Raw genomic sequence first — 13921 nt, forward strand, 5'->3', positions numbered from 1 at the left:
AACTTGCCTGGAGGAACTAAATGCAGGTGTACTATTTAAGTGTATATGGCTTTTTGCATTGAATTACATGAAGATAACTCTCCCCTTCCCTGAAGTGTGACAGAGTCTGCAGCTCAGACTCTGAAATTCCTTGAGCAGTCAGCTTTTGCTGCAGATGTATTTACCATGGATCAGCCTGGGTGACCACCAGTTTCCAAATAATACAACTGTAGGACATTATCTAACCAGCCATCATGATTCAGTTTAATTAATGAATTAATTTTAATATTTTTAACTACATTTTCCAACGGTACTCTTTACCTGATCGAAACCACTTGGCCAATCAAAGGAGACACAGGAGAAAATGCCCACTAAACACATACCTGCTCTTCTCTGACAGCACGGTTCATGTCTGACAGGGAGAAACAGATTGAAGGGTCACTCTGCCACCAACTTTCACCTCCCATTGCTACTATTCTTCTCTGTAACTTTATTCTCACAGTTAGCTTCACAGTGATGCTGAATCACTGCACACTCCTCCCAGTTTGCTTCACAGCAATGTCGGATTACAGCACATTCCACCCAGTCTCAAAAAAATCTCTTGCAATGATTATAGTGAGCCTTCTTGGACTGTTGTTCTCTGTCATACAGAAACATTTACAATTGTGCTAGTGAGAGAGGTCTAGCACTGTGATCCAGTGGCAATGGAAGAACAGCAATACATTTGCAAGTCAGAACATTGCATGTTTGGAGGGAACTTGCAGGTTAGTATTGCTGTACATCTTAGCCCTTGCTCTCTTGGTGGTAGAGATATTGGCCTTGGAAAATGCTGTTAAAGGAATATTGGTGAATTCCTACAGTGCATCTTGGAAATGATACCTACTGCTAGTTGTGGTGGAACTGAATGTTTAAGTTGTGGATGGGTGCTATCTGAGATGATGTCAAGCATCTTAAGCAGTGGCAAATTGCACTCATTCAGTCAAGTGAATATCCATCATACTCCTGATTTGTGCTTGAAGATGGCTATGGAGAGTAATGAGGTAAACTATTGCTGTAGCATTTCTAGCCTCTTGACTTACTCTTGTAGGCAGAGGAATAGCATAATTACTTCACTTACTTATCCAGCATATGGTAATCTCAAGGATTTTTATAGTGGGAGATCCAGCAATGGTGATGCTATTGAATGTCTAGGCGAGATAATTAGATTTTCTTATGTTAAGGATGGCCATTACCTGGTACTTACGCAGTGTGGATGTTCTTGTCACTTGTGATCCCAAGCCTGAATGTTATTAGGTCCTTTTTTTATGATGACATGGATACTTGTGGAGAATGGTACTGAAGACTATAATTATCAGTTAAGATGTCCACTTCTGAACTTTAGTCATAAGGAAGGTCACAACAGTGATTTTTCCAATGAATTATAGCAGAGTTCAGTTACTAAATTATTTCTAAGATTCTATTGAATGGCAAGACTATAATTTGTGATACATATTATTTATAATACATTTATTTCATAATATTCAGAATTCAATGGATGATGATTGTTGATACCAGCAAATAAATACTTAAATTTCAAGAATTAATTATTTTTGTGTTCAGTTATTGTTATGCAAACAACTGTTATTTAGTTAACGTTAGTTACTATTCCATTTCAGAAATAAATGGTATGAAATCAATGATAAAATTCAAATGATAAAACTGGAATAACTAATTCATGAACTCAGAGATTTTCTTAATACATAAGCTGCACTACCTAGAGATGTAAAGTCTAAACGAGACATCAGACAAGTTGCACAATAATTGTTTCCAGTTTCTAAAACAGCCAGTGTTTATAATACCTGATCTTACAAGTGATGCCAAGGTTAGGTGCATACTTTTACTCAATTTGCATTCCGCTTACGATTATGTAAACCGTATGATGCAAATCTTCCATTTAGGATTGAAAACCTTATTACTGACCCTGCTCTGACAAAAAAAAGTGCATATCTTTCGAGGCATTCTTCCCGTGAACGTCTGGGTCATGAGCCTTTCCAGCTAAAGCAGCCTGGCCCTGGGCAGGAGCCAGCAGCCAGCAGTGAAATTCATTGGAGTTGAAACTGCATCCATTTTTCATGATAATTCCAGCTGTATTTCAGGTGGACAGGTTCTGAAGCCACTTTCCCAACTGCTGAAATAAGGTAAGGTGGCACTTTAGAGGCATGAGGGTGTGGCAGTGATTGAAAAGGTTTGGTGCTAGAGTTTGGATGCCAAGTGGATGAAGTGGTTGGGTGCCAGTTGAGTGAGAGTAGGGCAACAGATGGATGAGGAGTGGGGTGGCAACTAATAGATGAGTTGTGGAAGGGGGTCTGGTTTGAGTTGTTCTTGGGAATTAGGGTTTGGGTATGGTTTGGTCCATGGGTAGTGGGAAGGGTCAGGCTCTGGGAGTGGGTGCAGCCAGCTGTTTGTGTCTGATGGAGCTTGGGGGTCTTTAGGTGATGGAGAGTCAGAGTTGGCTTAATCCTTGGAGAGGATGCCCATGTCTGTGTCTCATGTAGAGGTCGAAGAGGATTTGAAGAGTCAGGGGATCTGGTCAGGAACTGCAGAGTGAAGGAGATGGCTGGTTAGGTTAGAGGAGTCGAGGGTTAGAGTTGGCTAACTCGAAGAGTTGAAACAGGGGTCAGTGTTGAATGGAAGGTTTCAGTTTAATCATTAACTAGGAGATGGAACATTTTAAAATTCCTCTAACATTTCCTGGCTAAGTCAACCAGAATCCTATTTAGTCTCAGACTCCGAGATGGAGGTTTCTTCAAGGGCTGCAGGCATCAGGTAATTGTTCGTTTTGGATTACAATGAGCAGGACAATTCTTGGAGAGTCAACTACATTGGGATGTCCACGTGGGCTCCATGTGCAACTCTTGTCCACCCTGCTTCCTACCTGAAGACCTGGCCATTGTATTTTGTGCTCACAAACAAGGGAAAGAAGTATTGTGAGGTTGACGATGGAGGCAATCCACCACTTGTGTTAAACAGTAGAGATTACTGAGTCATTGGTAAGGGTAATAGCAGTAGTTCATTGCATTGTAAATATTTCTGGAACTTGTCTGGCCACCTTTGAGCCGTGCAATTGCTGACATCATCACAATGGATGGTACAGTACACACATTTTCAGATATTAACCCTTTCAGATCCTTGGACAACAACAAGAAAATGTTTAGTACGACGACATGAGCTCCATTTATATTCTAGACCTAAATCTGTGCAGCCTGATGAACTAAGGTGTTTAATAGCACTGGAGGTCAGGCAGCATCCGAGGATGCTGGGCTTTTCCAGCACCACTCTAATCTAAACTCTGGTTTCCAGCGTCTGCAGTCCTCACTTTTGCCTAAGGTGTTTAATAGTCTACCATATCTGCTTCCAATTATATGTTCTGGTGTATGCTTTTATATCTCTAGTGACATAATCTTCTCAAATTGTCATCAAAAGCTGTAATTAAAAGATTCATGGTGGTTTGAGAAAGTCGTTGCGTGAAGAACTAAATAAGTAACTTAAAAATTTTGATTGGTGAGTTACTAATTACTACGAAAATGTAATCGTAATTATGACAATATATAGTGAATTGAATGCAAGTTACAGTAATCCTCCATAATGGTTTGTGCACACCAGACATTCTCTGTAGAATGTCTCACAGTTTCTCACAAAGAATTCCCGGTCTAGTCTTTCTTTTTACTATTTCAATTCTATAACAAGATTTAAAGTATCTGTACCTAGGTATCCTGTACAGAAGATGGCGCTGAGAGGTGACATTACAAATTTTTTACTGCACTCATTCGAGTGCACGTGACAATAAAAGCTACTCTATTCAAAATATAGAAAAATTCATTTGTGGAGAGAAGTTGAAGAGAGAGGTCTTATGTTTACCCAGGGCTACTGTTATGGCTTCCAGTTATGTCCAGTGCGTGGGACACCAATGGAAACTCTAAACAAAATATAACTAATAGCTTCCACCATTTAGAGTCACAGAGATGTACAGCATGAAAACAGACTCTTCAGTCCAGCTCGTCCATGCCAACAAGATATCATAAACTAATCTAATGCCCAAGGTTTGTGAGAAGATTTGTAGCTCGGGTGCTCGTTGTTGTGGTTCTGTTCGCCGAGCTGGGAATTTATGTTGCAGACATTTCGTCCCCTGTCTTGGTGACATCCTCAGTGCTTGGGAGCCTCCTGTGTAGCGCTTCTGTGATGTTTCCTCCGGCATCTATAGTGGTTTGTCTCTGCCACTTCCGGTTGTCAGTTCCAGCTGTCCGCTGCAGTGGCCGGTATATTGGGTCCAGGTCGATGTGTTTGTTGATAGAATCTGTGGATGAGTGCCATGCCTCTAGGAATTCCCTGGCTGTTCTCTTTTTGGCTTGTCCTATAATAGTAGTGTTGTCCCAGTCGAACTCATGTTGCTTGTCATCTGCGTGTGTGGCTACTAAGGATAGCTGGTCGTGTCGTTTCATGGCTAGTTGGTGTTCATGGATGCGGATCGTTAGCTGTCTTCCTGTTTGTCCTATGTAGTGTTTTGTGCAGTCCTTGCATGGAATTTTGTACACTACGTTGGTTTTGCTCATGCTGGGTTTCGGGTCCTTTGTCCTGGTGAGTTGTTGTCTGAGAGTGGCTGTTGGTTTGTGTGCTGTTATGAGTCCTAGTGGTCATAGTAGTCTGGCTGTCAGTTCAGAAATGTTCTTGATGTATGGTAATGTGACTAGTCCTTTGGGTTGTGGCATGTCCTCATTCCGTTGACTTTCACTTAGGCATCTGTTGATGAAATTGCGGAGATATCCGTTTTTGGCGAATACATTGTAGAGGTGTTCTTCTTCCTCTTTTTTCAGCTCTGGTGCGCTGCAGTGTGTTGTGGCCCTTTTGAACAGTGCCTTGATGCAACTTCTTTTGTGTTTGTTGGGGTGGCTGCTTTCGTAGGACTTGGTCTGTTGTGTGTGGCTTTCCTGTATACCTTTGTGGTGAATTCTCCGTTTGGTGTTCTCTGTACCGTCACGTCGACAACAGAACTACAACAGAAACTGAAACTCCTGACCAGCGGATCCAGACACTCTATACACTCAACACAGGAATTCTTGGACATCATCAGAAATATACATATAGACAAGGAAGAAACGATTCGATGTAATGGCACTGTTCACCTCTATCGACAAAACCCTAGCCAGAGAAACAATAGCCAACCTGCTGGACATACAGAACAGGCAACAAGCCGGGAACCTATTAACAAAGACGGCATACTCAAACTACTGGACCTGTGTCTCATAACACACTTCACATTCAACAACCAAATATATGAACAAATCAAAGGCAAACCCATGGGCTCAGCCGTCTCTGGACTCATAGCAGAAGCGGTAATGCAAAGATTAGAACAAACAGTTTTACCACAAATTCATCCCAAACTCGGGGTCAGATATGTGGATGACACCTTTGTAATCATTAAAAACACAGAAATAGAAAACACACACCGGATCATCAACGCCACACTCACAGGAATCCGATTCACTAGAGAGGAAGAAAAGGACAGCCAACTCCCATTCCTAGACGTGATGGTACAGAGAACACCAAACGGAGAATTCACCACAAAGGTATACAGGAAAGCCACACACACAGACCAAGTTGTGAACTACGAAAGCAACCACCCCAACACACACAAAAGAAGTTGCATCAAGACACTGTTCAAAAGGGCCACAACACACTGCAGCGCGCCAGAACTACAAAAAGAGGAAGAAGAACGCCTCTACAATGTATTCACCAAAAATGGATACCCCCACAATTTCATCAACAGATGCCTAAGGGAAAGACAATGGAACGAAGACATACCACAACCCAAAGGACTAACCACGTTACCATACATCAAGAACATTTCTGAACTGATAGCCAGACTACTACGACCATTAGGACTCATAACAGCACACAAACCAACAGCCACTCTCAGACAACAACTCACCAGGACAAAGGACCCGATAACCTGCATGAGCAAAACCAACAGAGTGTACAAAATCCCATGCAAGGACTGCACAAAACATTACATAGGACAAACAGGAAGACAGCTAACGATCCGTATCCATGAACACCAACTAGCCACGAAACTACATGACCAGCTATCCTTAGTAGCCACACACGCAGATGACAATCAACATGAGTTCGACTGGGACAACACTACTATTATAGGACAAGCCAAACAGAGAACAGCCAGGGAATTCCTAGAGGCATGGCACTCATCCACAGATTCTATCAACAAACACATCAACCTGGACCCAATATACCAGCCACTGCAGTGGACAGCTGGAACTGACAATCGGAAGCAGCAGAGACAAACCACTATAGATGCCGGAGGAAACATCACAGAAGCGCTTCACAGGAGGCTCCTAAGCACTGAGGATGTCACCAAGACAGTGGACGAAACGTCTGCAACACAAATTCCCAGCTCGGCGAATAGAACCACATTAATCTAATGCCATTTGTCAGCACTTGGCCCATATCACTTTAAATCCTTCCAATTCTTATGCCCATCCAGATGCCTCTTAAATGTTGTAATTGTACCAGCCTCTACCACTTCCTCTGGCAGCTCATTCCATATACGCACCACCTTCTGCCTGAAAAGGTTGCCCCTTAGATTCCTTTTAAATCTTTCCTCTCTCACCCTAAACCCATGTCCTCTAGTTCTGGACTCCCCCATCCTCACGAAAAGACTTTGTCTATTTATCCTATCCATGCCCCTCATGATTCCATAAACCTCTATAAGGTCACCCCTCGGCCTCCGACGCTCCAGGGAAAACAGCCCCAGCCTATTCAGCCTCTCCCTATAGCTCAAATTCTCCAACCCTGGCAACATCCTTGTAAATCTTTTCTGAACCCTTTCAATTTCACAACATCCTTCCTATAGGAGGGAGACCAGTATTCCACACAGTATTCCAAAATTGGCCTGACCTGAATTTCTTCCACTTTGATGTTAGACAGAGGTTTATTGACTACATGTGAAATTCCCTGAGCGTGTTCTCTTAGAACACTTTTGGAAGCCAAGAGACAGAGCAAACTAAAGTGTTTTATGCTGCATATACTTAGTGACTGAATAATCAGCTGCTGTGAAAGGTGTATTGTGATAACAGTGAGAGAAATGAAGATATTTACAACTGGAGAAAGTCACGAAGTGCTGAATGAATTTGTGAATAGATTTGAAGAAATGGATAAGTAACTATACACCATTTAACAAGTGCACAAAGAGTTAATGAAGCTCATCCAGAGTGGAGGTGAAGGATGTAAAGGTCTTTTCGTAGCCATGGTCATGGGTTGCTGATTTCTATAGAATCTGGGAATAGCGAAGATAATGAGATCTAAAAGCATTAGAAAAGTCAACCCTTCAGCTGTTGAAGATCTGGATTAGAGTTTCAATACTTGGAAGTGGTGGTTCTTGAAGCAATGTTCTCAAGCTGGAAAGGACTTGGTGACATACAGTGTGAGTGGTCAAACCAACTTAAAAAGAGCACCAAAGCTGAGCAGCCAGATACAGTCTAACACAGGAAATTGGAAGGGAATTGGAGGGAGGAACAGTAAAGGATGGATCCAAATATTGGTTTTGTAAACACCAACCTGAACGAAGGTACTTGAAGTTGGATAACTGTTGGAAAGTGTAGGAACAGTCTTAATAAGGGAGAGGTAGCATTCTGAGTTTATCCATAACCCCTACCACCTAACTGGTGCTCATTTTTAGTTATTTGATGTTGCTTCTTCATATTATTTTATTTCAAGGAATTCAGCAAAGCAATGACCTTTCGTTAATCATTGTGTTAATTATATTGTGTTCACAGATTTGAAGGCCACTCATACATCTCAGTTTTACAGCGTGTCCTCAAAACCTTTGGATTACAGAATCTTGTTAATGGATGAAGATCAAGACCGCTTATATGTAGGCTGTAAAGACCACATTCTGTCTCTCAATGTAAATAGCATCAACCAGAATCCCCTGGCTGTAAGTTTTCCTTCTGATATTCTTTTAGATATGGAAATGGCTTTTGTTAATGCTGTTGTTCTTAGATTTCCATCTGCCCTTTATTGTACTGCTCTTGCAGTAAGATATTGTACAGACCACCCAGTGTCTGGAATTATTGGGTACCTTACTGGCCTCCTAAGATGTGACTGCAGCTTCCTATCGCATTTCTCCTATGGTTTTAAGTAGCTTCAACCAGTCCAGACAATCCAGAAGCTGCTTTCAATAGGAAATTCCTGATCATAACCATGTCATCACATCTAAAAATTATACATTAAATTACCTGCCAAATAAACTGATGATAAAAAAAGTCAATTTACTGAAGTACCAGAAGATGACTGATACAAATGATCTATACAAGTTGCTGTTTTTTCTGTTTTTATAGGAGTAGAAGATTCTCCTCCTGTTAATGCTTTTCCCTAATTGACCTCATCCCGTCCCTTTCTGTTGTTATACGAATGTCTAACCGAGACAGCTAACAATAAACAGATTGTAGAATTCCATCTACAAGGCCTGTATTTCTCATTTACTGTGTCTTAAATTGCTCTAATGGTGTGCTGAAGTATTTTGATATCTTTCATCAGGTTCACTGGCCAGCATCGAGCAATAAAGTGGATGAATGCAAAATGGCTGGCAAGGATCCAAATGTAAGTAGCAAATGTTTAGATTCTCCATGTGGTAGTGGATTGTTTTTTTTTGACAGACATGAATTGATTGTGAATTGCAACACAGAAGCAGGTCATTTGGCCTGAACTGTCCACGTCAGTGTTTATCTTCCACGTATGCAGTAACTCTAATCCCAAGTACCTACCATTCCTATATCCCATTATTCTACTCTCCTTCAACTACTTTCCAAATAATTAAATATTGGCATGGTTTCTGCTTCAACTCGCTGTACAAACATATTTCTCCAGTTTTTCTTAAATCTATTCATTTAATCTTCTACTTTTGTTTGTACTACACTCTCAACAATGGGTCACAATCAACTTTAAATTATCCCCAACTTTTTTCTAATGAAAGTAATCCTGATTTGTTTATTCCTTACTTTACATTTGTATCACATCTGCATTGGTCCTGATCAAACAGCTTGATATTAAAATTCTCGTCCTTTTTTCAAATTCCTCCATAGGCCTTAGAGTGATAGAGCCTTAAAGTAATAGAAATTTTAAAGCATGGTAACAGGCCATTCATCCAATCATGTCTGTGCCAGTCATCAAACATCCATCTATTCTACTAATCCCATTTTCCAGCACAGCCCATAGGCTTGTACACTATGGTGTTTCAAGTGCTATCTAAATAGTTCTTAACTTTTTTGACAGTTCCCACCTCTACGTCCTTTTAGGTAAAATGTTTCAGATGCCCACAGCCCTTTGGGTGAAAAAAGCTTTTCCTTAAATCCCTCTCTAAACCTCTTGTTCTTAAAACTGTGCCCCTGATTTTTGACCCCTCTACTAAGGGGAAGGTTTTCTCCTTTTCTATAATGTCTTCACCCCTAAGAACTTTGTACAGCTTAAACAGACCCCAGTAAGCCTCCTTTGCTCTGAGGAAAATGACCTCAGTTTATCTAAATCTCTCTCTATAGCCAAACCCCTCCAACCCAAACAACATCCTGGTGAATCTCTTCAGCATCCTCTCTCATGCAATCGAGAAACAAAAAGCCATAAATGTTTTCAAGTTTGGATTTAATTTTGTGCAGAGCCATAGGAGCATGGGTACCAGCTGGATTAAATGGATTATGGTGCCAGCTGGCCCAGACTTACATTGCTTAGCTTCAGTTCTCCACTCATCTACACCACTGTACCTACATATCCAGATGGGCTCAGCATAGGAGCTAACCAGGTTTGACAGGCCCCAATCTGCAAGCCCCATTTGGTAACTGCAGCATGCAATTCCCATTTAAATATAGACTGATCCCAAATATTTTCAAAACTGAAGAGTCATTTTGGACTTGAAACACTAACTCTGTTTCACTATCCATGGATGCTGCCAGACCTACTGATTCTCTCTAGCAAATCTGTTTGTTTAGTAGAAACTCCTTGATTATTGCTCTCTTCACCATTTTCTCTTATTTTTTGGTAGAACGGTTGTGGTAACTTTGTTCGTGTCATACAAGTTTACAACCGAACTCATCTATTTGTTTGTGGAAGTGGAGCATTTAGCCCCATCTGCACATACATCAACAGAGGTCGCAAATCTGAGGTGAGTGTCGTATGACTAATAAAGTGGTCATTGCATAACATCTACTGATTCTTATTGCACATTTGGCTCTGGAGCTGACCACAGGGCTGTTTCTCTGTTTTGCAATGATGTAATGTTCAGATTTCTCCTGCTTTGTGCACATTACTTTTGAAATCCATGTAATTATTACACTGCATTCTTGTTCCTGCATATTTCAGGTTTTTTCTATTTTTAAAGAATTTCATTTGCATAATATTTTATTGCCTCAGTCAAAAACATCCCAGGGTACTTACATAATTTTTTATTTGATGTGTAGTGCGCAGTGTTATGTCAGGAAAATCTTCACAGATTTGTGATGTGATGTGTAAAAATAATTATTAGATTATAACAGGAACCAATAGTTTCAGGAGGCTTTATACAAACTAGCTACAGTTTGAAGTTAAAGAACATTTACGGAAATGGCTGAATAGACTTTCATTTACCGTCTGTTAGCATATAGTACACAACCTTTGTTCTTGAAAATGTTAACTGTAAAATAATATTTTTCCTATTTTTATTGACGAATGCTAAATTTTCATCAGAATGGACATTAAAATCATGAGATTTATTTGTTAATTGATCTAAATTTGCATCCAAAATGTGGTCAATCTTGGTATGCAATGTTACTGATAGTGCAAGAAACCTCAGTCTGTCAGTACATGGCCTAAGCTTCACTTGAATTTCATTTTCTATTTTCTTACCCTGTGTTTATTTTATATTCTATCACACTGATGTTCCAACTGAGACAGGAAATATCAAGTTATTTAATCACTTTTGGCCTTTCAGTGCAGCCCAATTTTAGAATATAAGCAGGACATCAAAACAGAATCCATGTAGTGTGAAAGATAAAAATGACATTTTTATTTAGTTAAGGTTGGCTACTAGACCTAGTGAGGCACTTTAAAAATAAAGCTCTTATGGTAGTTAATAGTAAGAAACCCGAGTGTCAGCCACTATGGGGTCAAATTGTGTTGAGCAGACATCATGCACAGCAGTAGGAGGAGGATGAGTAATGAAGTCTACCCTGTACTTCCAGCCAAGTAGACTGCAACTAAAATGCTTCATGACTCCTACAACCTTAAGGTAGTAATTATCATTGACTTTCTCAAGGCTAAGAATCTAGAATCTAGCAAGAGTTCTGGCATTCTTTGGTGCATGTGCAAATGCACATGAAATTGGCACCAGCTTGCTGGAACACCAAACAAAAACAGAAAATAAATAGAACAGTAGAATCAATGCTTTCTGTTTTAATACTGATTATGTCTGCCCATAATATTGCCTAAGCACAGAAATAATAATTAGTATTTTAATAGCAAGTTATGATGTAAGTTGTGCAATTTATATATGTTTTAATATCATTTGTTTTCGAGTATTGCTTTTGTACTAGTGGCATATGAGTTTTTGTCTTTGTGTATGAGATGGTTTAATGATTAACTTGTTTGTATTTCTGGAGGATTAAAAAACCACATGAAAGAGAGACTTCCTGCAGTGATATTGGGCATTTATTTGCATTGTATCAGAGTTTGAAATCTTTTCTTATAGGAAAATGCCATATCTTGGAAAGCTTTGATTTATAGTTGTTTTTGGCTTCCTCTCTTTTGCATAATAAACTTCAGTTTTATTGTTAAAACCAATTGTGCTGCATTGCGTATTTGTGCTTCACTGAAAGAGCACCTTGTTAAGTTACAATAAATATGATTTATCAAGCTAGATTTTCAATCTGGGATCTGGCTTGTCCAATAAGAGCATAAATTGAGTCAGAAGTTACACAACACCAGGTTGTAGTTCAACAGGTTTATTTGAAGCCACAAATTTTCAGAACACTGCTGTTTCATCAGGTAAAGTGATGAAGGGACAGCACTCCAAAAGCTTGTGATTTCAAATAGACCTGTTGGGCTATGACTTGATGTTGTGTGACTTCTGACTTTGTTCACCCCAGCCCAATACCAGAACCTCCACAACATAGAGTAAACTGAGATTATAACAATATGCAATTCATCTTATAATTAACTTCCCCTCAAAAAACAAGGTAGGGGGTTATCAAGTGGAATGCCTTTACTCAGTCCTTCTACAAATGTACCTCAATGAAACAGCAAACCTACGAATAGATATTGAAGTAAAATAAATATTGGGGTTTTTTCTTCATTCAAATCAAGAGACTGATTTCAAGAATGGGTAGAAATTGCCCCCAAGCATCACATTTAGAAAAAAAATGCCTTACTGGAAAGGAAGCCTGACTCAATATTTTATCAGTTCATTTGTTTGGTTTTCCTGCAGTTGTCTAGCAAGCAGGAAGACACTTCCACTCTCCAGTGGTAGGTCATACATCTGTTTTGGGTTCCTGGAAAAAATTGTTTTGGATAAATAGAAAAGGAGTGGATTCTAACTCCTCTATTTCTCCCAGCGGCAGCTGTCCAGTTGCCAACAAAAGATAAGATTCTATTTGCACTTTTAAAAATCCTTCCTCTGGACACGAGGGATGAGAAATGCCTTAGATTCCAAATCATCCTCTATTGCACCACCACATATTTGCCAGCACCACGCTATCATTACTTCACCAGCTTCACCACCAGTCCCAACTCACAAAGGCTTGCCTTCAGACCACTGAGGGAAAAGCAGCCCGAAATCCATCCATATCAGAAGGGTCAAGTTGCTGGGAGGTACAGCAGATAACATACTCAAAGTTAAAAATGACAACATCAGGTTATAGTCCAATAGGTTTATTTGGAAGTACAAATTTTCAGAGGGCTGCTCCTTCATCAGGTAGCTGGTGGGACAGGATACATAGGATACAGAGTTTATAAGTAAAAGATTAAAGTATCATACAATGTGTTAGACAAACCTAGATGGCTGTTAAGTGTGTAATCACTTAGAATGGGAAACCTGCATCCCCATACTAAGTGATTAAAGACTTAGCATCAGTACTTTCAAATAAACCTGTTGGACTATAACCTGGTGTCATGTCATTTTTAACTTTGTCCACCCCAGTCTAACACTGGCATGTCCATATCATAACCTACTCAAGTAATGGAAACAGGAAAGAATTTACCAGCCCTCACAGTCTATACTTGTGGTCTATCTGAAGCTCAGTGTAGCTAATTGCACTTTATACATGTTGCAACAATGAACCTCCCTCATTGTAGCTTTTTTATTTTTCAGGATCAAATATTCACAATTGAGTCAAAGAATGAGTCTGGAAAGGGCCGTTGCTCATTTAACCCTCAGGTTAACACAGTGTCCTTTATGATCAGTGAGTAGAATAGCCTAAATGAAAACACTTATTCTATTTTAAAAATGTAATAATATCAAAATATGTTTTAATAATATCTGTGATTCTTATTCACTTTCTCTTTAGATGAAGAATTATTTTCAGGGATGTATATAGACTTCATGGGCACTGACGCAGCAATATTCCGCAGTGTGACAAGAAGAAATAGCATAAGAACAGACCAGCACAACTCCAAATGGCTAAGTGGTATGTGCATATGTATGATTAGGTTATGTTACATTTAGTTAATTAACTAGTTTAGTTTGGCTGAACCTAATTACATTTACGCAAACAACAAAAACACATAATTCTTGAAGGATTTTTCTCCTTACTAGATTGAACTTAATGTCTCATCTTGTTTTGAATTCTCATTTCTTGAACTATGTGGTACATGACTGTCATTAGGGAAGATTTGCAAGGTGTCCTCATTGCAAAGGTATAGCTGTATTGCA

At 39.7% G+C, this 13921-nt stretch overlaps 1 protein-coding gene across 3 annotated transcripts in view; it reads left to right on the forward strand.

Annotated features, from left to right (window-relative positions):
- The window catches only part of sema3c (sema domain, immunoglobulin domain (Ig), short basic domain, secreted, (semaphorin) 3C), a 160857-nt gene that overhangs the window by 85307 nt on the left and 61629 nt on the right, over positions 1 to 13921 (forward strand). For all 3 annotated transcript variants that reach the window (XM_072562624.1, XM_072562625.1, XM_072562622.1), the window contains 5 exons: positions 7806 to 7966; positions 8569 to 8631; positions 10064 to 10183; positions 13361 to 13451; positions 13557 to 13676. In XM_072562624.1, the coding sequence (XP_072418725.1) occupies positions 7806 to 7966; positions 8569 to 8631; positions 10064 to 10183; positions 13361 to 13451; positions 13557 to 13676 (555 nt within the window). The remainder of the gene's footprint in view (positions 1 to 7805; positions 7967 to 8568; positions 8632 to 10063; positions 10184 to 13360; positions 13452 to 13556; positions 13677 to 13921) is intronic.

This window comes from Chiloscyllium punctatum, chromosome 44 (assembly GCF_047496795.1).
Source record: "Chiloscyllium punctatum isolate Juve2018m chromosome 44, sChiPun1.3, whole genome shotgun sequence".
In the NCBI taxonomy this organism is placed as follows: Eukaryota; Metazoa; Chordata; class Chondrichthyes; order Orectolobiformes; family Hemiscylliidae; genus Chiloscyllium; species Chiloscyllium punctatum.